Genomic DNA, 25,433 nt, shown 5'->3' with positions numbered 1-25,433 from the left:
TCAAAAAAGTAACTTTTCCAAGCTCTGGTATGACTGCACCCAACAGTTTCATGTAGATGTTGAACAACATGGAGGACAGAACTGACCCCTGTGGAACCCCATACTGGAGAATCTACAGGCCAAGCAATGTTCCCCAAGCACCACTTTTTGGAGCCGACCCACCAAGTAGGAGCAGAACCATTGCCATGCAGTCCCTTACACTCTCAACTCAGCCAGTCATCCCAGAAGGATACCATGGCTGATGGTATCAGAAGCCACTGAGAGATCAATAAGAATCATCAGAGTCACACTTCTCCTGTCTCTCTCCTGACAGAGGTCATCATACAAGGCAACCAAGGCTGTTTCCGTGCCAAAACCAGGCCTGAAACCCGACTGAAATGGATCCAGATAATCGGTCTCATCCAAGAGTGTCTGGAGCTAGCCTGCCACCACTAGTTCAAGGACCTTGCCTAGGAATGGAACATTTGCCACCAGCCTATAGTTATTAAGATTTTCTGGGTCCAGAGAGGGTCTCTTCAGGAGTGGTCTCACTACCGCTTCTTTCAGGCGGCCAGAGACCACCCCCTCTCTCAGAGAGGCATTAATCACTTCCCTGGCCCAGCTGGCTGTCAATCCCTGCTAGCTTTTATTAGCCAAGAAGGGCAAGGATCCAGCACAGAAGTGGTTGCACGAACCTGTCCAACCACCTTGTCAACGTCCTCAAGCTGTACCAACTGAAACTCATCCAAGAAATTAAGGCAAGGCTGTGCTGTGGATACCTCAGTTGATTCACCTGCTATAACACTGGAAGTATATAATTAAATTATTATTTAATTAATAAAAAATAATAAATAAAATGAGAAGGTGGAGAATCATGTATACCACCTGGAGCTCTGTGGAGGAAAGGTGAGATATAAATGGAATAATAAATAAAATAAAAGATTTCCATTTTTACTGAAGTGGTAACCTTTGCAATCTAGGAGTTATTTTGTACGCTCAGGATTTCTGCAGAAAACAATGAGCAGATAATGAAGAACATCATTAGAGTATTTCAGCTAATGAGGTAGATGAAGTTAAGCTTCAAGCTCCATTTCATGCCTAGCATACCAGGGGTTTCACTGAAGACAGATAAATTCTGTACAACTAGAACCCAAAACTGAGGGTAGCAGGTAGGTTTTCCATTATTAGAAGGACTGGCAAGTGGTCTCTAGTCTCCCTACTCTGTGGTCAGATCATTTGTTGAATAAATTGCCACTGAGTAGTCATGAGATCATTTTTTGGCACAAGCTTTGGCTATAGTTGGATGCAGACTGATGAATCACACATTCAGAAGCCGAGAGGGTCCTCCAACCAAAACTAGATAATTAATGAATAAAGGGTCTTAACTTTTATAGGAACAAAGGTTTTCCTTCCACAACAAAAGCATTTAGATTCTTAGAGACTGCAATTCCAGTGCCTGGCCAATTAAGCAATGGACTTTTAAGGTTGGTATGCAATGAGAAAACTACTGAAAGGGCTTCTAAACAAGCTATTTGCAAGTGAGCATTTTCAAAGGGACCCCTTTTCCTTGATATTTCAATGACAACTCAGCAGTTTATGCATTTATTTTTTTGTATGATCCTTTAAATCTCTTTCTGAAAGGCATTAGTTACATTAAGGCAACATTATAAATGAGACTTTACATACACAAAAGTCAGAATATTCAAAGTTATAGGTCCCAAAGTAATTCTAACTCAGGTTTATGCCACAGTATATCAAAGTGCAAATGATATTGCCATATACAAGGATGGAAAAGATTACATATGCATGTGTGGTCTAGGAGTTGCAGTTGCTGTGAAGCACAAAGTTCATGTTCTCTTTCCTTCTGAACATTTTAATGCATCCTAAGTAATGGTGAATTAATAAATTTATTGAATGCAAAATCTATATCTAGTGTTCATATATTAAACTATTATAGAAATGGTCACTGGTGATATGTGGCAAATATGACAGTTTGGGTATTACAGAGAGCATTATGAAAGTGGCCCTAGAAACAATATAGCTGAAATATTTCATTAAAATCAGTTTGCTTAGGTTACAAGTTTAACGCTGCAGTCCTATGTCCACTAGAAGTAGGTCCCATTGAGTTCAATGGACCTTACCTCCAGTTAGGACTCAGAAAAATAGATGCTGTATATCTCATATAGGTGTGGTGTAGGACAAGTGTGCCCTGCTCTAAACAGTTGTTGCATTCCATTCCCATGAGCCCCACCGAACATGGCCAGTGGTCAGGGACAATGAGATTTATAAATAACATCTGAAGGCCCAAGATTTTCCAATACTACCTGGGGAACCTGAAACACAGGTGACACATATGGCATAGGCAGAGAGGGCTTTGGCAGGGACAGAGAGTAGGAAGGCCCATGGGACTGGGTATGCCATAACGTCAGGCTTCACTTCCACAGCCTGTAAGGCACCAGGTGACTTGAATAGAGGGCTCAGGTGCCTTATTCTCTGTTCCACCATAACGTCTCAGTCACTAGAAGCTATTTACCTGATCCCTGCTGCTCTGCAGCACCACCCAGATTTTGGTCACCAAGATGTACTGTACGTAATCAGTCCAGCCAAACCTCTATTGGCTCCCCAGATCACAGACAGCAGTAGTGTGTGGATGAGACAAGTGTGCCACAAGCCAAATCCCATATGTAAGAAAGCACCACTCCAGTGTGCATTATAGTGCAGTGGTGGCTGGAAGCTCCATGTCACAACCTTGGACAGCTCCTTGAAAGTTCAGACTAAAATGTGCCATGACGGTGGTAGCTGGATAGTGGAAGAGAGGCAGGTAGGAATTCAAGCCTGACTTTGTGCCATACTTATTCCCATGGTCCTTCCGGCTTTCTTTCCCTGCCAAAGCCCTCTCTACCTCAACATCAAAAAGACAATGCCTCTAGTTAAAAAGAGAGAAAGACCTCAATGGATGACTGACGAAACTCGTTAAAGAGAGAAGGGAATAATAATAATAATAATAATAATAATAATAATAATAATAATAAAATTTTATTTGTTAGTCGCCTATCTGTCCGAGCTAACGGACACTCTAGGCGACTTACAGCAATGGAAAATACAATATATAAATCAATATACAGTCAACAAACCATAACATCAATTCATCTAAAACCGTCCTTCAATTAGTACATCAAAAACAAAAGGAGACAGAACCCTAAATGCAATCATTAGTACAGCGACTAGTATGTAGAGACAAAGAGAACTATTACAATAGTCATTGTATAGAAATAGGACAACAAAAAGGGAAGAACAAGAGCCCTATTCCAAAAGATTAGAGAAATTAAAGGAAAATTCAAACCAAGAGTAGGGATGTTGAATAATCAAGAGGGGAACACACTGACTGACCAAGATTAAAAAAAAAAGGAAGATGGAAGTAATACACTGAAGAACTCTATAAAAGAGATGCCAGGATGACAGATTCATTTTGGAGAAACCATGCAATGAAGAACCAGAAATCTTAGAATGTGAGGTGAAAGCTGCTTTTAAAATACTTGGAAAAAACAAATCACCAGAAACGGAAGGCATACCAACAGAGTTGCTACAAGTTACTGAGACTGAATCTGTCCAAATTTTGACAAAAATTCGTCAACAAATACGGAAAATAAAACAATGGCCCACAGACTAGAAGCATTCAATATACATCCCAATTCCAAAGAAAGGGGATCCCAGGGCATGCAGTAATTATTGAACGATTGCCTTAATATCCCATGCAATAAAGTAATGCTCAATATTCTACAACAAAAGCTCTTACCATATATGGAGCGAGAAATGCTAGATGTCCAAGCTGGGTTTAGAAAGGGAAGAGGTACCAGAAATCATATTGCAAACATATGTTGGATAATGGAACGGACCAAAGAATTTCAGAAGAAAATCACCCTGTGCTTTATAGATTACAGCAAAGCCTTTGATTGTGTAGATCAGCCTTTCCCAACCGGTGTGCCTCCAGATGTTGTTGGACCACAACTCCCATCAGCCTCAGCCATTGGCAATGCTGGTTGAGGCTGATGGGAGTTGTGATCCAACAACATCTGGAAGCACACTGGTTGGGAAAGGCTGGTGTAGATCATGAAAAACTATGGAATGCTTTAAAAGAAATGGGGGTGTCGCAGCATCTAATTGTCCTGATGCGCAACCTATACCCTGGACAAGAGGCTACTGTAAGGACAGAATATGGAGAAACTCACTGGTTCCCAATCGGAAAGGATATGAGACAGGGATGTATTTTATCACCCTATTTGTTTAATCTATATGAGGAACATATCATATGAAAAGCCGGATTGGACCAAGATGGAGGAAGTGTTAAAATTGGGGGGAGAAATATCAATAATTTAAGATATGCAGATGATACCATATTACTAGCAGAAACCAGTAATGATTTGAAACAAATGGTGATGAAAGTTAAAGAGGAAAGCAGAAAAGCAGGACAGCAGCTGAACATCAAGAAGACTAAAGTAATGGCAACAGAAGATTTATGTAACTTTAAAGTTGATAATGAGGACATTGAACTTGTGAAGGATTATCATTACCTTGGCACAGTTATTAACCAAAATGGAGACAACAGTCAAGAAATCAGAAGAAGGCTAGGACTGGGGAGGGCAGCTATGAGAGAACTAGAAAATTTCCTCAAATGCAAAGATGTATCACTGAACACTAAAGTCAGGATCATTCAGACCATGGTATTTCCGATCTCTATGTATGGATGTGAAAGTTGGACAGTGAAAAAAGTGGGTAAGAGATAAAATCAACTCATTTGAAATGTGGTGTTGGAGGAGAGCTTTGCGCATCCTGTGAAAAAGACAAATAATTGGGTGTTAGAACCAATTAAACCAGAACTATCACTAGAAACTAAAATGATGAAACTGAGGTTATCATTCTTTGGACACATAATGAGAGGACATGATTCATTTGAAAAGATAATAATGCTTGGAAAAACAGAAGGGAGTAGAAAAAGAGGAAGACCAAACAAGAGAGAGATTGATTCCATAAAGGAAGCCACAGACCTGAACTTACAAGATCTGAACAGGATGGTTCATGACAGATGCTTACTGGAGGTTTCTGATTCATACAGTCGCCATAAGTCGAAATCGTTTTAAGGCACATAACAAAGCCTTAAGGTTTTTACACTAGTAAACAAAGATGAATATTAGGGATGCAATTACTCCACCACCACATCCTTTTCTCTTCTTCTTCCATGCACCACTCTATAAGCAGGATGTCCCTACTACAAATAACTGTCCTTCTCGATCAGCAGCCCTCCCACATATGAAGAGCTGGATTCACAGTCTCACATGTTCCTAATCTCACATGCAGGGCAGGGGCTGGATTAGGCCTTTATCTACAATTCATTTCATTCGTAGTGTTACTTCCCAAATTAGAATTTGACTAAACCTTAGATGATGCATTTTGCCAAAGCACACAATTTTGTCTGGGTCTGGATTTACCATCTCATACATTTCAGAAACAAATGAGACCCCATTCTCAATTATCTCCTGAATGTTCTATCTGGATGGTAGCCAAAACAGCAAGAGGTAGCATGGTTTATATCATTTCAGAAAGAATCCATTTCCTATGGTGTGCCATTATTTATATACATATACATCTAACAGACTAGACTTCTCTTGGGAAACTGCATGTATCGATAGCTGGATATTTTCTAAGCATACTCTGTGTTTCCTGCCATTATTTCTAAAGAGAGTACACTCTCCTTATGCAGACTGCAATTGGAGATTTATGATCATAAATTTGTTAGGCTTTCAGTGTATACATACAACTTTTTAAGAAGTATACTAGCAGGGGTGTGGTCATCCAGGGTCTTGGGGGATCTTAGATCCCTTACCTTTTTGGGAGCAGGGTCTGAGCAGGGTACCTATGTCTCCAGAATCCTATGAGCCAAACAGCATGAAAGGGAAGTGTGTTAGCCACTGAGAAGAGTCTTCTAACATGCTTCCTTGTTCTTTCCTGCTGATTGGAGCCAATAAAAGTAAAAGGGGGTGAGTCAACCACTGAGAAGACTCTTTTCAGTAGCTAACACTCTCCCTTTCATGCTTATTGGCTGCTAGGGACGTCTTGTTGTGAGAGAAGGCATTAACAAGGATCTCATTCACAACTCAGTAGCAAAGGAAGGGCATGGCTGTGACTGTCCTGAAGAGAACCTGCACTTCTGAATTTGCCACTACACTATTGTCCACTAGCTCCAGCCTTCATTGTAGAATGCACTGCAATACTGTCATAGTACAGCAGCAGAGTACATATTTTGCATACAGAAGTAACAGTGTTGGGACTGAGTCTGACATCTCCAGTTCATAGCATCTCCAGACAAAGGAATGTCATGGAGTATTCCTGAGAAGTCCTGGGAAGGGTCAACAATAGAGCATCTGTTTTGCATGCAGAAGGTCCTAAGTTCAATTCCCAGTATCTCCAGGTAGGGCTGGGAGAGAACCCTTCCTGAAAATGTGGAGAGCTACTGCCACCCAGTGTCAACAATACTGAGCTAGATGGACCAGTGGTCAAACTCAATATAAGGCAGCCTCCTATGTTCTCACGTCCTCTGCCTAAGACCATTCATCATTTCACACATCACACAAATCAGTACAGGTTATTTGACATGTGTACTGAGTTGTGGCTTTGGATATGAGAGATCATTTTAGGAACTCACTGTGTGAACGTGTGCAAGTCAGTGTCTCTCAGCTTCACTACCAAGCCCTGCTGATGGCCCAGGTGTTTCTGAGTTGGAATGCAGGTGTCAATTGATCTTGCTGTGATCCAGCAAGGATTTTTTTTAAAAAACATACCTTCCAGAATTGGGGTGAGGATAAGAAGTATAAAGCCCTTTGCTGAGAAATGGTTTTTCTAAAATAGAATTTAAATCAAGCTAAATTAGCTCAGCAGGGCAGGGGGAAGAGAGAGAGGGAAGTCAGAGAATGTTTTGTGAGGCTGAGAATCTTCTGGTATAGATGCAGCAGGAGAAGCTATGTGGGCAGTGCCCAGTGTTGCTGCAGGTGGGTATTTCATGGAACACACTAAAGGCTACACCATGGCTGATGTTATGGGTAAGGTTAGGGTGTCAACATTGATATTAGTGGGATTCCAGCAACACTGCTTGTAATCACACAGTTTATCATGCCTTCACTAACGGCAACACTTTACTGGTGCACCTGTGTCAACACTGCTCAGAATGAGTGAAGTCACCCTTGGTACAAGTACGAATTGCCTTTCACATCTAGTTTGTCAAGGAGGCATAGGTCACATCTGGCAGAGTTACTGAGTCACTGCTCTAGGAATCTGAAACCACGGCTCCATCTACTGAATCCACTCTCCTTCTCTTGCAAAATGTTCTATTTTACCAATAAAAGACTGTCAACCTTAAGATTTAAGCTTGAAGGGACTATAATTATTTCCCTAGGGCTGTCGAGATTTCTGCAGCTTACACTTTCATTGTTCCCACATGACTTTGTCATAATTTTTTTCCTTCTCCTTAGGAGCTGGCACAAGCTTTTCTTTTTTCCAGATCGCTCTGCTACCAATTGAAAACTGGAGTTCATGCAATAAATGTGAATTACATTTTAATACCAATTATCAATAACAGGAACAAGTTAGCTGGATGATTAATATGGTGATTAAAGTGAGGTGTTTCACCAAAAAGGCACTCAGCTGTTCAGAAAGATAAAACGGTCTAATTTGTTTTCTAGCTAACCGGAATAACACTAAGTCAGCATTTATGTTTTTATTTGTTTCTTTTGTTCTGCAGGACCAGAATGCTCCAGAAACTTTACATCTATGAGTGGGGTGATCAAGTCACCAGGATTCCCTGAAAAATATCCCAATAGCCTTGAATGCACTTATATTGTCTTTGCACCAAAGATGTCAGAGATTATACTGGAATTTGAAAGCTTTGAACTGGAAGCAGATACAAATCCTCCAATAGGAGTGTTCTGCCGCTATGACCGATTAGAAATCTGGGATGGATTCCCTGAAGGTAAGACACATATATAAAATGAGCTGTATGTCACAGGAATGTAATTCCACAGCATGCTGTAGAAAGCATATGACATCTATTAGATACACACTACTACCACAAAAAATAGCAGTCCTGTATCGAGTTCCTATGCCCTCCATCACACGAAGTACATTGTATCTCTTGATGTCATTACACTGAATATTTTCCCTGCTCTCATCAGCTCTCACAAGTAGTCAATCACATGGGAGGGGGAAATCTCACAGCATAATGGCATTAGGACATAGGGTCCATTGAATTATACATTATGGAGGGGAACAGGAACTTGACACAGAGCTGCCACTTCCAGTGACAGCCCTGCATTTCTGATAACATGCTTTTCTGACCTAGAAATTGTCCTTGTGCCAAATTGTACACTGAGATGTATCTCTGTAGAAATCCCTTTGATTTCAACAAAGCTGCAGTTGGTTCATTAATGGTGAACTCTTGCTGATAAAGTCTCTAGAGATTATTTTGTATGTTGTTAGCACTAATGGAGAGAGAATGTAAGGGTTTTATGCTGTTATCCTGTGGTTCGCTGCTGCCATTATGGGTCTAGTGGAGTTTGACATTAGGGTTTTCTTAGGCTGAGCACTTCCCCTTAGGGTGCCCCTGTTAGAATTTGGGGAGCCAAGGGAGTTGTACAAGCAGCGATGTGCAAGCAACTGTCCTTGATAACTTTTACGAACTTTGTGTGCACTTCCAGCAATGAACAGCTGAAGAGAAACAAAATCCTCATGCAGAAAAAAGTAGGAACAGAAATTATATTCCTTGTAAACCATGAAACACCCACTATAGATCTTAGAACTATTATAAGCATTCCCCAAAATAAGCTAGCCAGCTAAGGCTGTGTACAAATGAAACATTATTTGAGCAATGGGATTGAGCAAAGGCTGCCGGTATTAGCAGAGGCAGCTAACCCCATAGTAACCATTCACATGCACAGTGCTGGCTGCGGAACCTCCTGCCTTACCTGCATCGCTGCTTCCTGCTGCTGAAAGGTAAAAGTGGGACTTTTCATAGACTCATAGAACAGTAGAGTTGGAAGGGGACTATAAGGCCATTGACTCCAATTCCCTGCTGAATGCAGGAATCCAACTTAAAACGTACCCGACAGGTGGCTGTTCCACTGCCTGTTGAATACCTCCAGTGTTGAACAGCCCACCACCTCCCTAGGTAATTGGCTCCATTGTTGTACTGCTCCAACAGTTAGGAAGTTTTTCCTGATGTTCAGCTGAAATTTGGCTTCCTGTAACTTGAGCCTATTATTCCGTGTCCTGCACTCTGGGATGATCAAGAAGAGATCCTGGCCCTCCTCTGTGTGACAACCTTTCAAGTACTTATACTCTTTTCTTTTTCCCTTTATCACCATGCCACAGCTGCCAACAGTTTTGTCTAGCAAACCATCTGACTAGCCACAGTTGCATTACATAGCAAACACCAAGAGGAAGCCAGAATCACCCCTTGGAGAAGGGAGACATGGCAACGACTGTTTTATGATACATTTGTATTTAAAGTTAGTTCGTAGCACATTCGATTATACCCCAGTTTGCGGATGAAACTCATGCATCTGAATGCTTCCCCTTTCCACTAGGAATGGGGCATAAATTTATTTCAGTTTGCATCTAGAGGCAAGCATTCCCAATTTGCACTTTCTGAAACACAACCATCCTCCAAAATTCGCACTTCTCCGAATTTTGCAATGCAGTTCTCCAGCCAAATAATGTGTACAAAAATGCATATAGTAGGATAAAGTGTGCATATAAATGAAAATAATGTGCAAATGTGTATATTAGGGGAAATTACGTACAAAACTGTGTATATTAGGAGAAATTCACACTAAAATGCTGATAAATTTTCATGAGGACTTTGAAGAAAGCGAAATGATATGGAAATGTGGAGAACTGAAGTGGAAAATTGAGAAACTGAGAAAAATTGAAATTGATGTATTTGACCATCTCTACTCTCTGCATGGTATAAACTAATCAGAGAGAGAAACAGAGAAAGAGAAAGCTATGCTAAATCTTTCTCCCTGATGTAATAATTTTCTACATGTACTGTGCTTCTTACATGAGACAGTATTCAGGTCAAAATATCACACACATACTCCTTCATTTGTAGTCTGAATACTATCAGAATACAGGATACTATCTTATTATTCTATGTAGAGTATAGGTTGGCTCATAATAACTCACAATAATCATAATTATCTGAATGCTTCCCCTTTGTAAACAGTTGGCCACTAGGAATGGGGGATGGAATGGACTCCTTCTGGGAGGATGGGTGGGATATAAAAAAATAAATAAGTAAATAAATAAATATAAGTTGTGATAATTTTGGCATAGAATAATTTTAGGAGCTTCTTTTAAACCATGTTTAAAAATATGTGCAGCTCAACTAAACCTAGTATTTTAACATGGATCTGTTTAAATAGAAGCTTAAACCTTTTGGGAGCAAATAAGGTAGTTTTAATGTATTTATTTAACAAAATATATATACCACTTAATTGTAAAAAAAACCCTCTAAGCAGTTTACAAAAACCATTAAAATGGTCAATAAAATAATTAAAAACAAATAATTAAAAACACTTTAAAACAATTAAAACTGCAACAGACTAAAAAGATTAAAACACATCAACATCTATGTTTAGGCTTGCCTAAACAAAAATGTTTTAAGCAAGCACTGAAAAGAATACAGTGAAGGCACCTGCCTGATGTCAATAGACCGGGAGTTCCAAAGAGTGTCTGTTGCCACACTAAAAGAATGACTTCTTACAAGTGCAGAACGAGTATTATGCAGCACCTGTAACAGTACCTGTTCCGCAGATTGAAGTGCTCAAGTGGGCATATGGGGTAAGGTGGTCCTGCATGTAAACTGTTTCCAAGCTATTGAGGGCTTTATATACTAATAGTAACACCATGAACTTGCCCGGTAACAAATTGACAACCAGTGCAGATCCCTGAGCAGAGGTTTTATATGCTGACATGGTCTCACTCCTGCAGCATTATGCACTAACCACAGTTTCACGATCAAGTGCGAGGTAAGCCGCACATAGAATGCATTGCAGTTATCCAATCTTGAAGTCACCATTGGCTGAACTACTGTAGTCAAGCTCTCCCAGCCCAAGAACAGCCATAGTTGTCTTACCAGGCACAGCTGATAAAAGGCACTCCTAGCCACTGAGACTACTCCGGCATCCAGTGACAGCTGGATCCAGAAGCACCCCCAGACTTCTTCAGGGGGAGTGCAACCCTGTCCAATTCTCAGACATGGGAACCACTCACCCACAGTGCCTTCATCTTGCCAGGATTCAAGCTCAGCTTTCATCTTACCACTGCGTCCAGGCACAGTCCAGGGCCCACACAGCCTTTCCTGATTCGGATGTTATGGAGAGATAGTACTGAATGTCATCAGCATCTGATGACACTTTGCTCCAAAACTCTTAATGACCGCGTACAGTGGCTTCATATAGATATTAAATAGCATTTGGGGTAAGATGGTACCCTGCAGCAGCCCACAACACGACTGCTAGGGGGCTGAAAGACAATCCCCTGACATTAATTTCTGGACTCAGTCTTGTAGGTAGGACTAGAATCACTGTAACACAGTTCCCCCAATTCTCATTCCTGTCCAGGAGGATATCATAGACAATGGTATCAAGAGCTGTTGAGAGATCGAGAAACAGGATAAAGGTTCCTCCTTCCTCCATCCCACTCTTTGTAAAGGTCATCCATCAGGGCAACCAAGCCTGACTCAGTCCCATGGCCAGACCTGTTATTTGTTTGTTATTTCTTTTTAGGATTTCATGGTTCTCTGAAATCATTTTTAGTAACACTGACTTTCTTCAACTGTTAAAATTCCCATGCAAGTAGCATTGTATGGGAAAGGGTACGTTAAGTCACCACTACCGTTGCTATCCTCACCTACCTCCACCAGTTGGAGGGTAAACTTCTAAAGTGAGGAGGCTCCTGTATTTGTAGAAGCTTCCTGACTGAGATTTTCACCCTCAAACTCATGAATGGGGACAGAAGAGGTGGAGCTAAACACACTTGGACCCACTCACTCTCCCCAACATGATGCTACTTGCATTGGGGATTATAATGGAAGATGCAAAATAATAACTGAAGGACTATCTAGTATTTAACCTGTCCATTAGAACAGTCTCATGGCAGTTTTATAAATATGCCTTGACGTTTAATCATAGGTTTTTCTTAATAGTAAAAAGCTCTCCTGTGGAAATTTCAGTTTCACCTGATATGTGGAGAAAAAGACCAATCAGCCAAATTATTTGAAATATTTTCAAAGAGATTAGTGTCAAAGTTATTGCCCCTAAAGTAGTAATTTTCTGGTTCAAGAAAATGACTGAATTGGAGCCATTATAGGCAAGTATTATAATTGTTCACAAAGTGTGTTTTGTTTAAACTATAGAAATCAGGATTATGACATTTAAAACATATATTTCTATAACTACTTACCAAACATCTCTTTCCCAGGAGGAGAGTGCTCTGAAACTGCATGATTTAGCATGTGTAGGCATATGAAATGTCAGCTCGTAACATTAGTCATTATTTAATATTTTATATTAAAAGACATAAAATGGAGCACATACTTCCTATTAAAATGGTGATGGTGGAAGAAGTGTGTGATATACATTGACAACTGCACAGGGCTGTTGAGATTAAAGTAATTGATGAAGGTGTAGCTACCACCTTCCAGAACCATGATATGATGGTTTTGTTACAGGGACTGTGCAAGAAACCTAACTTGCCCATCTCACAGAGAAAGGATATTAGTACAGGCAGTCTGTACAATTACTGGAGGACTCAGTCTTATGTGGTTCTCATCTTTTCAGGCAATGTGGACCTGTTTGAGTTCTTGCAGAATCAACCCTCTGCTTTAAAGGGGTTAATTCAGGGTAATTGCCCTACCATTAGGTTAGCTCAACCAGGGAGCCTGTGTCAACTGGCCTAGGGATGGATCCCTGGGGCCCATGGCTCCACCATTAGGAAGAGAGAGCAAATTGCCTCAAGTGGCAGATGTTGGGGGACAGCTGCATCCACCACCTGTTCCTCCTGAACCCTCCCTCAACCATTCCCCTTTATTGCTATACAGTCTCTCCTGACCCCCCCCCCAATCTAGCCTGCTGGCTCGAGAGTGGTAGAGGATGCTATCCCATTGCCAGTGCTGAAGATTCAATTGCCAACTCAGTCATCTTTGTCCCTTCTCAAGGCATCATCCCCTTCAATCAACGGAACTCTGGATGATCTAAGTCAAGCACTGCAGTCCTATACACACATACCCAGGAGTAAGCCCACCTAAACTCAATAGTACTTTCTTCTGAGTAGAGACAGAAAGGATTGCTCTGAAAATATCATCCCAACTGCTTCCCCTTTCAAGCACCATAGACTTTATCCAAAGCCCTGCTCATAAAGGAGTTTTCTGTTCCATGGAGGGCAACGCACCTTACTCACATATGGGTTTTCACCTGTATATGGAGTTCTTTCTTGCTTTTGGAAGAGAATGGAGAGCCTTTGGTAATGTAAAACTGCATGTTTGTGTTGGAGCAACAAGTCCATAAACCTAGGATTAGGAACCTGTGGCCCTCCAGATGTTGTTGGACTCCAACTCACATCAACCCCAGCTAGCATGGCTTTGGTAAAGGATAATGGAAGCAGAGCTTGGAAAAGTTACTTTTTTTGAACTACAACTCCCATCAGCCCAATCCAGTGGCCATGCTGGCTGGGGCTGATGGGAGTTGTAGTTCAAAAAAGTAACTTTTCCAAGCTCTGAATGGAAGTTGTAGTCCAACAACATGTGGAGGGCCACAGGCTCCTCCCTCCTGCCATAAACAGTTCTAAACTCTATTGAAGCATGTGTCTAATCTCCAATTGAAGTCAGTGGAGCTTTGACTGCATTGTACCCTGTGCTTTTCATGTTTGCTAAGGGTAGGCTAGCTAGCACATTACCTCTTAGAATGTTGAAAAAATGCAAACAGTATGTTTTTATGAAGTGTAATTATTCTTATTATGATTTTAATCTCCTAGACCAATGAAAAATGATGAACAAAGAAAGTATTCACTTTACATTTCCTTAAATGAAAGTTCAGAATCTCATAAACACATCGCTGTAGGACTGATACCAACGTAAGACCAAATACTGAGTCTCAAAATACAGTAATTTCCAGCAGTAACTTCATATGGGTCCCAGCCACTTTATAATTCCAATTTAAGCAGTTACGAGCTGATTTGCTGTGCTGAAATCCATTTGACCCTTAGCTCACAAATTACAAGGCAAAGGAAGATTAATAGGAGCCTTCAGGAAAGAGTGACATGTTCTAGCTAAGCAGGTAGTGATATAATCTCATGAATTATCAGTCAAGATGTTTTCTCCACAGTGAACCATTTAGTGTGGTCATCTTTTATACATTATTAAGTCATTTATTGTCATTTGCCGGTTTGGAAGCTTGAAATTGAAAATAAAAAGAGAAAAATTTAAGTATGCTCCATATTTATATAGGAAGGTGAAAAACCTCTATTTTATCCAGTTCAGGTCAGATCAATATTGCATTAACTCAGTAGGCAAAGACTTACATGTTGTGTAAGAAAATTCAATACTCCTTTATATCATAGTCTACAAAGCTTTCAGCTGCTGAATTACACAGCTAGATACAAGAACACTACTGTGATATCTGGCAGTAGCATTCAGAGGAATGAAAATTTAAATTGCCAGGTATGTATCTTTAAAAAGTATAAACCCATGAGTCACACTGAATCTTAAAAAGTGTGGATCTGCTTTAAAACAAGTTCCCTTCTGTTTGCTATTTCCAAAAAAGCTTCCTTGCAGGAAATGGGGTGGGGGTGAAGAGGATGGCTCAGAGTGAGTACCAGAGTATGGGATGATGGTGACTTTGTTTCTCCTCCTCATTAAGGTCATTGGCTGCAGGGATCAAAGGACCTAATGGAAAGGAGCAAAGTCACAGATGTTTGCCCATTGGACAGAAGATGGGAAAACAATGAGAGGAAAGACCTGAATGCTGACTAGTCAGATTCAAGATAAAACACACAAAATCCCAGAGGGAATTTTATGAGTAGAGAATTAGAGAAAGGGGAGTGACAAATGAGCAGGCTTCTGTGGCTCCTACAAAAGTTGCCATACCCTTTCAGTGACTTGGGGTGGGACGTGTAAAATTGCCCAGTAAACACAATGCCATACACCTCCCTAAATTCCTAAGCAGCCTCCTTTCCTTGCTCCTCCAAACCTCTCTGTTTATGTATGGGCATCACACAACAAACAGCATAAGTCTTGGTAACTTAAAGAAGAGGCGGGAGAAAAATATAAATGCAAAAACCAGTGCAGAGCCAATCAGTGTAGGTTTTGTTCATGTGATTTGTATGCAGGGTAGAGATTACACCAACAGATCCTAAGTATGTATGTCCCCTTGCAGATAAGGCCTCAAATGTGTGGAGGTTGAGTGTGGTGATTAGCAAAGGCAGCAGCCTGATGCCCCTACCACCAGGCATAGAAGCCTATACAGACCAGACGCCTGCACGGGACCAGAGATTGTTGTTGTCCCTTAAAAGAGACAGCAGCCCTAATAATTTAATAACATTCTTCCCTACAATGCACCAAGTTCTGCCCTTACCAAGGTATTCCATGAGTTCAGTCTGCACCAGCCCTGTTGCAGATGGAAAAGAGGTTGAATAACAGTGTTATCTGAAAAACTGATATTTCTGAATGAGAATATATTGCCAAGACAACCAGGAGCTGACAACATGCGATGCATACCGCCAACATTTCACAGATGAACATTGGGACACTCTTGAGCACTCGTCACACACCTCTTCCTTCTCTCAGCTATGCCCCCACAGCTATTACGGATTGATGGCTCTCTACTGCCTGCTATTCAATTACTCTGCGACAGCTTGTCCCACACTGGTTTTTGACACATGGTGGTGTTAGTAAACTGAATGTAACATTTTACTTTATAATTTAACAGTGTTTCATAGAATGCTTAGTCTTACAATAGAGCATGTGGTATTTATAGACTAACTACCACTCAGACACATTCAGTAGCTTTTACTGTCTGGATAGACACTTATGGATGAATGTAGGGGAAGTTATTTACTGCCATTTTGTGTGCATGTGCAGCATGTGTTTACATTCATGTGACCACAGCAAGATGCATCTGGCTGCCACTCAAGTGAAACATAACTTCCAGAGACCCAAAAGAAGGGTCTGAAACCTGAAGAATGCAAATTCTAGCAAATCACATTAAGAATGTATTACCTCAGAATATCCTCAGCACGTTTCCAAAGGCAAAATAGAAACATTCATTCATCAGGGGCAGGTATTAGAAAATAGTGACTATCCTTGGCAAAAAGGAATAGCTGGCGATTATGGAAATGCTCATCCAGAAGTAAAGGAAAGAGTTCTTGTTTGCATTCCACACTTCCTCCAAGCTCAGAAGGTTCCCATACTAGTCAGGCCCACATCTGCTATCTGCATAATCAGTGATGATAATGATGATGGTGATGAGGCATAAAGTGGCAATGTGTTGTTTTAGAGCTAGAAAGGTGATCACAAGAAGTCAAAAGACTGCCAAGAGTGTTTAGGTTTCTCCATGCATTTTAATAGGCCCACTCATTGTGCTCTTTTACACAACCATAGGGTGATAATGTGGGGTTGGGTCTACTCAGAATAAATACCAAAAAGATAATTTAATTATGCTCACAGACAGACTAGTAACCATCTACAAGGTCACTTCCAGATGACCTGTTCATTTGAGCATTCATCCTGATTTGTCTACATGACGTTTCTAGGAAGGTTATACGATGTCTTCTGTTTAGTGGCTGTATACTATAGTCAGCATGGATTTTTCGCATTCCACAGTGTTAAATTGAAAATACCCCCCATGCCATTCTGATGCTTCCCATAAGCTCATTTCAAAACAAAACCTTACAAAACCTTATAGTCCTGAACTCAAAACGCTTGCTTAAAAACCCTCTAAATTTTCGTGGTGATACACAAAACAGAGAGAATTGAGAGTCCAAAGTGTAAAAAGAGAGAGAAAAACCAGACCACTTCTGGGCTTTTTTCTGTCCGACTTCTCATAATTTGTTGAAATTAATTAAAAATCAGCCATGTTCACAGAGTACCCGTAATCCTATTCCTGTCCTTGCCCAATACTCTGACCTTCATCTTTTGCAGTTTAAAAGTAAAAAAAAATGTGTGGCCGATATTTAATTAATTTAAGAAATTTAGCATTGGAGTCAATAAGCGCAGGCATGCTCAGTAAGAGCCAACTGTCAATGTTCTAAAAGCCAAACTCACAGCTGTTTGGCTTGGATAATCAGGGAGCCACACCCATGCCAGACATTTATTCCATTTTAAGCAGTCCTCCTCTAGGATGCACACCTTAACATGGTGAGGGGGTTTGAGAGTGTTGAAGAAGCTAAGAGCAATGCTGACAGGAGTCTAGACCAAGAGGCTAGACTCCTAGCAGGGGCAACCAAGGCAGATGGTCAAAGCTGAAACACCAGACTAAGGTGCATCCAAACTCAGAGGAAGGCAATGGTAAACTACCTCTGAATATCTCTTACCACAAAAACCCTATGAACAGACTATCCAAAATACAACCAAGATAGTGCTGGAAGATGAGACCCTCAGGTCAGAAGGCACTCACTGAGCTACTGGGGAAGAACAAAGGACAAATACGAGTAGTGCTGTGACTAATGATGCAGCTGGGTCAAAGCTGAAAGGAAGGGGAAATGGGGCCTAGGAGACAGAAATGAAGCAGGAGAAAGACTTACTGAGTTCTGTGAAGCCAATAATTTGTTTCTTGCGAACACATTTTTTGAACAACCAAAAAGACGACTGTACATGTGGACATCACCAAATGGTCAATATAGGAATCAAATTGATTGTATGATTGGTAGCAGAAGATGGAGAAGTTCCACACTTTCTATGAAAACAGGACCAGGAGCAGACTGCGGTACAGATCATGAACTGCTCGTATCAAAAATCAGAGTAAAGCTAAAAAAGAAGAACAAAGCAATCATAATGCCAAAATACAAGTAAAGTAATGCTCAAGATTCTACAAGAAAGGCTATAACCATATATGGTGCGAGAAATGCCAGACGTCCAAGCTGGATTTAGAAAGGGAAGAGGCACCAGAGATAATATTGCAAACATACGTTGGATAATGAAACGGAGAATTTCAGAAGAAAATCACCCTGTGCTTTATAGATTACAGCAAAGCCTTTGATTGTGTAGATCATGAAAAACTATGGAATGCTTTAAAAGAAATGGGGGTGCCACAGCATCTGATTGTCCTAATGCACAACCTATACTCTGCACAAGAGGCTACTGTAAGGACAGAATATGGAGAAACTGAATGGTTCCCCATTGGAAAGGATGTGAGACAGGGGTGTATTTTATCACCCTATTTATTTAATCTGTACGCAGAACATATCATATGGAAAGTAGGATTGGACAAAGATGAAGGAGGTGTGAAAATTGGAGGGAGAAATATAAATAATTTAAGATATGCAGACGATACCATACTACTAGCAGAAACCAGTAATGATTTGAAACGAATGCTGATGAAAGTTAAAGAGGAAAGCACAAAAGCAGGACTACAGCTGAACGTTGACAATGAGGACATTGAACTTGTCAAGGATTATCAATACCTTGGCACAGTCATTAACCAAAATGGAAGCTGTCATACCAGCTTGCCCCGGCCTGCAACTAAAATGGCTGCAGAGCAAGGAATTGTGGGGTCTTTCTTTTTGATACTCACTTGATAGCCTAAGATCCTGAAAGGTTAACAACTGCTTTTGCTCACAGGCGTGAGTTGGCAGTTTTACAGCACACCTGAGGATGATTACAAGGCCCAGCTGACACCTTGTTATCAGCAGAGGGGCCTGGTTCCGTCAAGGCCATAAACCTTGGGAAGTTTGAGGAGGAGGCACCTTGTGTTCTGTGAGAAAGGAGTTTTTTCATCTCATCATAACATCCTTGATTGGTTAATTGCCTCCGGCTGTTGCTAGAGGTTTTCTGCTATAAGTATGGGGCAGAAATCCTAGGTTTTTGTTCCACTTTTGGGAGCCATTATGCCTGCTTGATGCTGCTCATTTGCGGTTCCAACTTACTGTCCTGACCCAAATCTCTCTGAGGGGAGAAAGCTATCTACAAGTCTTTTAGTTCTGTAAGTATAGCATAGGCTAGATAGACTTTGTTATTTTTGTTTGTGACTGAACTCTCAAGTATTTTGCTGTACCTTGCCCTTTGGGTGTGGAAAATCTTTAAGGAAATATTTTGCTGCTAAACGTTGTGCACCTCTTTTACCTTTTTACCTTCATATTTGCATTCTTTTACTTTTTATTATTCTTTAATAAACTTTAATTCTATTATCAGTGTGTGTTCATTTCACAAGAAGACCAGTCCTAAATTCAGTCCTTACCATCGACCATAACTACCATGTAAGTTTAAAGTGTTTTACCTAAGGATTTTAGGAGCAAGGAGTGTATTTTGGCTCTTGCCCTGCAGAAGCCTGGGTGGGTGACTGGGCTCTGGGTTTCCCTTCGGCACAGAGTGGCTAACCAGTAAGGAGGGTGGTGGCAGTTGACTACCTTGCAGGGCTGTTGTGAGCATGCACAGCCTTGGCAAAGCAGGATATTTGCCAGGATCAATTGCCCTGGGTTGGAGATTGACTCCTGGGACAAAGGAAGGCATGGGGGAGTACCCCAGCCAGCCTTTACAGAGACAATAGTCAAGAAATCAGAAGAAGGCTAGGACTGAGGAGGGCAGCTGTGAGAGAACTAGAAAAGGTCCTCAAATGTAAAGATGTATCACTGAACACTAAAGTCACGATCATTCAGACCATGGTATTTCCGATCTCTATGTATGGTTGTGAAAGTTGGACAGTGAAAAAAGCTGGTAAGAGAAAAATCAACTCATTTGAAATGTGGTGTTGGAGAAGAGCTTTTCGGATACCATGGACTGCAAACAAGACAAATAATTGGGTGTTAGAACAAATTAAACCAGAACTATCACTAGAAGCTAAAATGATAGTCCAAAAAAAAAGAAAAAAAATAGTCCCAGATATATTTCCTTCAAATAATCAAATCATCTTATCGGATAAGTTGCCTCTCATCCGTTTTAATCTTTATAATTCCAAATTCAAGCCAGCTTTTTGTCATTAAACTATAAATTAAGTTCTTTAAATTTTCTTTCTTCTTTAATTTTATATAAAAGGAAAAAAGTGTGACTCACCCAGGTTTCTCAATTGCTGATTCGTAAACAAGTCTCTTTTACTGTAGTAATTTAAACCAAATGATAAGATTTAGACAGAAGGAGGCTCGCTCGTTATAGAACGTTTTTAAGGGGGGGAAGTATCGCTTTTTTTCAGCACAGCTTGCTGGAAGTCCTGACTTCGTCTTCCGCTGCTAGATAAGCCTTCTTATCTCAGGGGATTCCTGATCAATTCCAGCTATCTACAGCTCAACGAAGTTCCGTGGATAATCTCTTCGGTTCACCTTTGCCTTGGAGAACATTTACGCCAGTCAAAAATTCCTCTTGACTGGTTTTTAACTGAAAAAAGCTTCCTCTGAGACAGAGCTCACTCAGAGGCACCACCAGCAGAGCACTCCTGGGAAGTCACTCCTTCTTTGGACGAATCTGCTGTTCGTGTATATTACTGACGGTTGGGTGCTGTGAACCAAACTTGTTTCGCATTCCTGGACGTGCAGGAGATAAGAACTGTGCTGGCTAGATCATACTAACAGGCCTGGAATATTAATTCTTTTGTTGTTGGGGGAAAAAAAGAAACAGACTGCCTCTAGGTTTGGGAACATTGGTTAATAGCAGAAACTAAAGGTTTTTTTTCAAGAATGACAACTAGGAAAGCAACTAAAGCCCTGGAGCGAAGAGGTTCAACTGATGCACAGGAAGGGGCTGTCTCCCCAGACATGTTCCAGAAAATAATGGATGGGATTAGTGATCTTAAACAAGATCTCAAACAAGAGATGAAACAAGATAGACAAGAAATCAAAGATGAATTTGGCAAAATGAAGATGGAATTGAAAGATATAAAAGAACATATCAAAATAGAAGTGGATGAGATTAAAGGCACAATTGGGCAAATAACACAGGAGGTAAAAAAAGTTAAAGGAAAGGTGCAAATCTTGGAGAACAGAACAGATATATTAAATATGGAACTGGAAAAAAAATTGGATCATATCGCTGTGATGGAATTGAGAGATAAAGAATATTGTTTGAGATTTCGTGCAATTCCTGAAGAAACAGGTGAAGATATCAGAGATAAAATGGTTAATGCTCTGGTAAAATCTTTGGATTGGAATGAAGATCTGATGGAATTTGAAATAGATAAAGTTTATAGAATCAATTCAAGATATGCAACAATGAAAAAAATTCCAAGAGATGTGCTTGTGCATTTTGTAAAAAAGAGGACCAGAGATATGGTACTACAACAACATTTCAATAATATCTTTAAAATTGATGGCAAGGAAATACTGGTGATGAAAGAAATCCCTATTAGACTTTTACGCAAGAGAAAAGAATATGCTTTCTTTACAGAAAAACTTAAACAATGTAAAATTCAATTTAGGTGGGATGTTCCAGAAGGAGTGATTTTTACATTCAGACAACAAAAATATCGATTGAATACTGTTCAAAAAGCAAGGGACTTCTTGAGAAAAGCTTCAAAAGACATGGAAGAAGACAAACTCAAAGAAATGGATATAATTCCTGGGAAACAAAGACAACAGGAACATGCAGAGGAGGGAAAGGAAGATGATGGATTAAAGGGAGCATCAGGTACTTTTTAAAATACATGCTTAAAGATGGATTACAAATATCTAACTTGGAATATAAATGGAGCTAATACGTCGCAGAAGAGAAAGTGTTTCATTATTTGAAAAAATTAAAATTGGATATAATTTGTCTACAGAAACTCATATCAAGAAGAAAGATTCTAAATATTTGATTTGTAAAAATTTGGGTGAAGAATTTATTTTAGCTGGATCAAAAAAAAATGGTGTTGTTCTTTATATTAACCCACAATTGTTTCCTAAATTGATATTATTGGATGACAGTGGTAGATTTGTGGGGGTTGAAATTACTTTACAAGGTACAAAAATTTTGATAGTGGGCATTTATGCCCCCAATGAAGATAAAACAAGGTTTTACACAGGACTTATGGAAAAATTGTCAGAGTTTTCATATGGTCATTGGTGTGTTATGGGTGATTGGAATGGAGTAATTTTACCAAAAATGGACAGACTTTCTGAGAAAAATATTAAAGAGACACAGGGTAAATTACCAAAGATTTGTTTTGAATTGATGGAAAATTTAGAATTGGTGGATGCTTGAAGATATATAAATGACAATGCAAAAGAATTTACTTATTTTTCAGAAAGACATAAAACATTCTCAAGGATTGATATGATTTGGATGTCTAAAAACCTAGTGAAAGACATTTCCAAAATGGATATATTACCAAAAACCTTTTCGGATCACAATCCAGTGATATTGACTTAAAAAAAAAAAATCTTGGATTTAGATGGAGGCTAAATGAATCTTTATTACAGAATGATAAAATAGTGCAAGAATGTAAGAAGAAATTAAAAGAGTTTTTTGAACATAATTTACATAAAGGAACAGATTAAAATATTGTTTGGGATACAAGTAAAGCATTTATGAGGGGATATTTTATTAAATGTAACTCTGAATTAAAAAAGAAGAAACAACAGAAAATGCAATTAATCTTGGAAGAAATAAAACAAAAAGAGGAAGAATTGAAAAAGAATCCAACTAAAGTTTCTATTGTAAATCAAATTAAAATGTTACAGAAACAAGTGTCAATGTTGACAGTTAGAGAAATTGAAAGGAAATTAAACTTTGCTAAACAAAGGACTTTTGAATTTGCAAATAAACCGGGGAAATTGCTAGCATATAAATTAAGAAAAGAACGACAAAAAAATCTTATTTTAAAGATACAAGAAGGAGATGAGATGTTGACAGACAATGCAAAAATCCAAAGGGTTTTTCATCAATATTATTCAACTTTGTACAAGTGTCAGGAAATTCCCTCTGAAAAAATAGAAGAGTATATATCTAAACAGAATTTGCCTAAAATTACAGATTAATCGACAAGCTATTAATGGTCCTATTACGTCAAGAGAAATATCTGAGGCTATAAGTAAAATTCAATTAGGAAAGGCGCCAGGACCGGATGGACTATCAGCAGTGTATTATAAATGCTTGGAGGAAGAACTCTTATTACTTTTACAGTATACAATGAATTCTATTTTGCAAGAGGGGAAGATACCGGATAGTTGGAAAAATGCCAATATAACATTAATACCTAAAGAGGAGCAGGATCTAACCAAAACAAAAAATTATCGGCCGATATCTTTATTGAATAATGACTATAAAATTTTTACAACGATTTTGGCAGAAAGAATGAAAATAATATTGCAACAATTTATTCAGGAAGATCAAGCAGGGTTTTTACCTAAAAGACAACTACGTGATAACGTCAGGAATGTTTTGAATGTGTTGGAATACTTAGAACAACGAAATGATAAACAAGCAGCTTTGATCTTTTTAGATGCTGAGAAAGCATTTGATAATTTGAATTGGAAATTTATGTTTAAGGTCCTGGAGCAAATGGATTTTGGAGATAACTTTATAAAATGGATTAGATCTATTTATACATCTCAGAAGGCACAGATAATTGTTAACGGGGGGTTAACGGACTCATGTGAAATACAAAAGGGTACAAGACAGGGATGTCCATTATCTCCCCTTTTATTTATTTTGGTCCTGGAAGTGCTGCTTAGAGATATAAGGCAAGATAAAAGGATTTCGGGAATAAAGGTAAAAAAAGAGGAATATAAATTGAGAGCATTTGCTGATGATTTGATAATTGTATTAGAAAACCCTTTGGAAGGAATTAATGCATTGATGGACAAATTAAAAGAATTTGGACCGTTAGCAGGATTTAAGATCAACAATCAAAAAACAAAGATGTTGGTGAAAAATTTATCTTCAAGGGAACAAAAAGAGTTGATGGACAAGACAGATTTTAAAATAGAGAAAAAGTTGAAATATTTAGGAATTATTATGACAAATAAAAATTCAAAGTTGTTTCATAATAATTATGAAAAACTATGGACAGAGATTAAGAAAGACTTGTTAAGATGGGATAAATTACAATTGTCATTAATGGGAAGAATATCCGTGATAAAAATGAATGTACTGCCGAGAATGATGTTTTTGTTTCAAACAATACCTGTAATATCCTCTGATTTACCTTTTAAACAATGGCAAAAAGATATTTCTAAATTTGTTTGGCAGGGAAAAAAACCAAGAGTTAAATTTAAATTATTACAAGATGCCAAAGAAAGAGGAGGACTGGGATTACCGAATTTGAGACTTTATTATGCTGCCTGTTGTTTAGTCTGGATAAAGGAATGGTTTTTATTGAGGAATAAAAGGCTATTGGATTTGGAGGGCCATAACCTGAAGTGGGGATGGCATGGATATCTATGGTATGATAAAGTAAAAGTTAATGTGGATTTTAATAATCATTTTATAAGACGTCCTCTGTTGAAAATATGGAATAGATATAAACCAAGGTTTTATTCAAAAATACCATTATGTGTCTCAAGTCAAGAAGCATTTTATAGAAGAGAAATGGCTGGAAAAGAGAAATGGTTAACATATCAAGAACTATTAGAAAATATACGTGGAGAATATATAATGAAAGAGAGAGAATAACTGATAAAGGAAGGATATAGTTCTCAATGGTTTGCCTATTTACAATTGTTAGAAAGATATAAAATGGATAAGAAAATGTATGGGTTTGAAATAAATAAATCTGATTTTGAAATAGGTTTGTGTACAAATGATGAAAATATAATTGCGAAAATGTATAAACTCTTGCTGAAAATGGATATTTATTTATTTATTTATTTATTTATTTAATTAAGCTTATATACCGCCCGACTAGCAACAGCTCTCTGGGCGGTGAACATTATGGAAGAAGAACAAGTAAAAGAGTGTATGGTAAAGTGGGCAAAAAAAATTGGTTATAATATACAAATGGATCAATGGGAAAATATGTGGAAAAAAGGCTTGAGATTTACATTATGCTATAATCTTAAAGAAAATTTCTATAAAATGATGTATCGTTGGTACATGACTCCAGAAAAGTTGTCAAAAATGTACAGTAATGTTTCTAATGCTTGTTGGAAATGTAAACAAGAAGAAGGATCATTTTATCATATGTGGTGGTTGTGTAAACAGGCAAAATTATTTTGGGCACAGATAGGTAGGATGATGCAAAAAATCCTAAAGATAAATATTCAGTCAAAACCAGAATTTTTTTTAT

General features: G+C 39.0%; 1 protein-coding gene across 2 annotated transcripts in view; it reads left to right on the top strand.

The window, feature by feature from the left end:
• Window positions 1-25,433, top strand: part of NRP1 (neuropilin 1) — a 214,205-nt gene that overhangs the window by 92,675 nt on the left and 96,097 nt on the right. For both annotated transcript variants that reach the window (XM_061587883.1, XM_061587882.1), the window contains exon 4: window positions 7,772-7,999. In XM_061587883.1, coding sequence (XP_061443867.1) covers window positions 7,772-7,999 — 228 coding nt within the window. The remainder of the gene's footprint in view (window positions 1-7,771; window positions 8,000-25,433) is intronic.

Source organism: Rhineura floridana, chromosome 10 (assembly GCF_030035675.1).
Source record: "Rhineura floridana isolate rRhiFlo1 chromosome 10, rRhiFlo1.hap2, whole genome shotgun sequence".
NCBI classification, from domain to species: Eukaryota; Metazoa; Chordata; class Lepidosauria; order Squamata; family Rhineuridae; genus Rhineura; species Rhineura floridana.
Note: the sequence above shows the minus strand (reverse complement) of the source record. Positions and strands in the feature narration are given on the sequence as shown.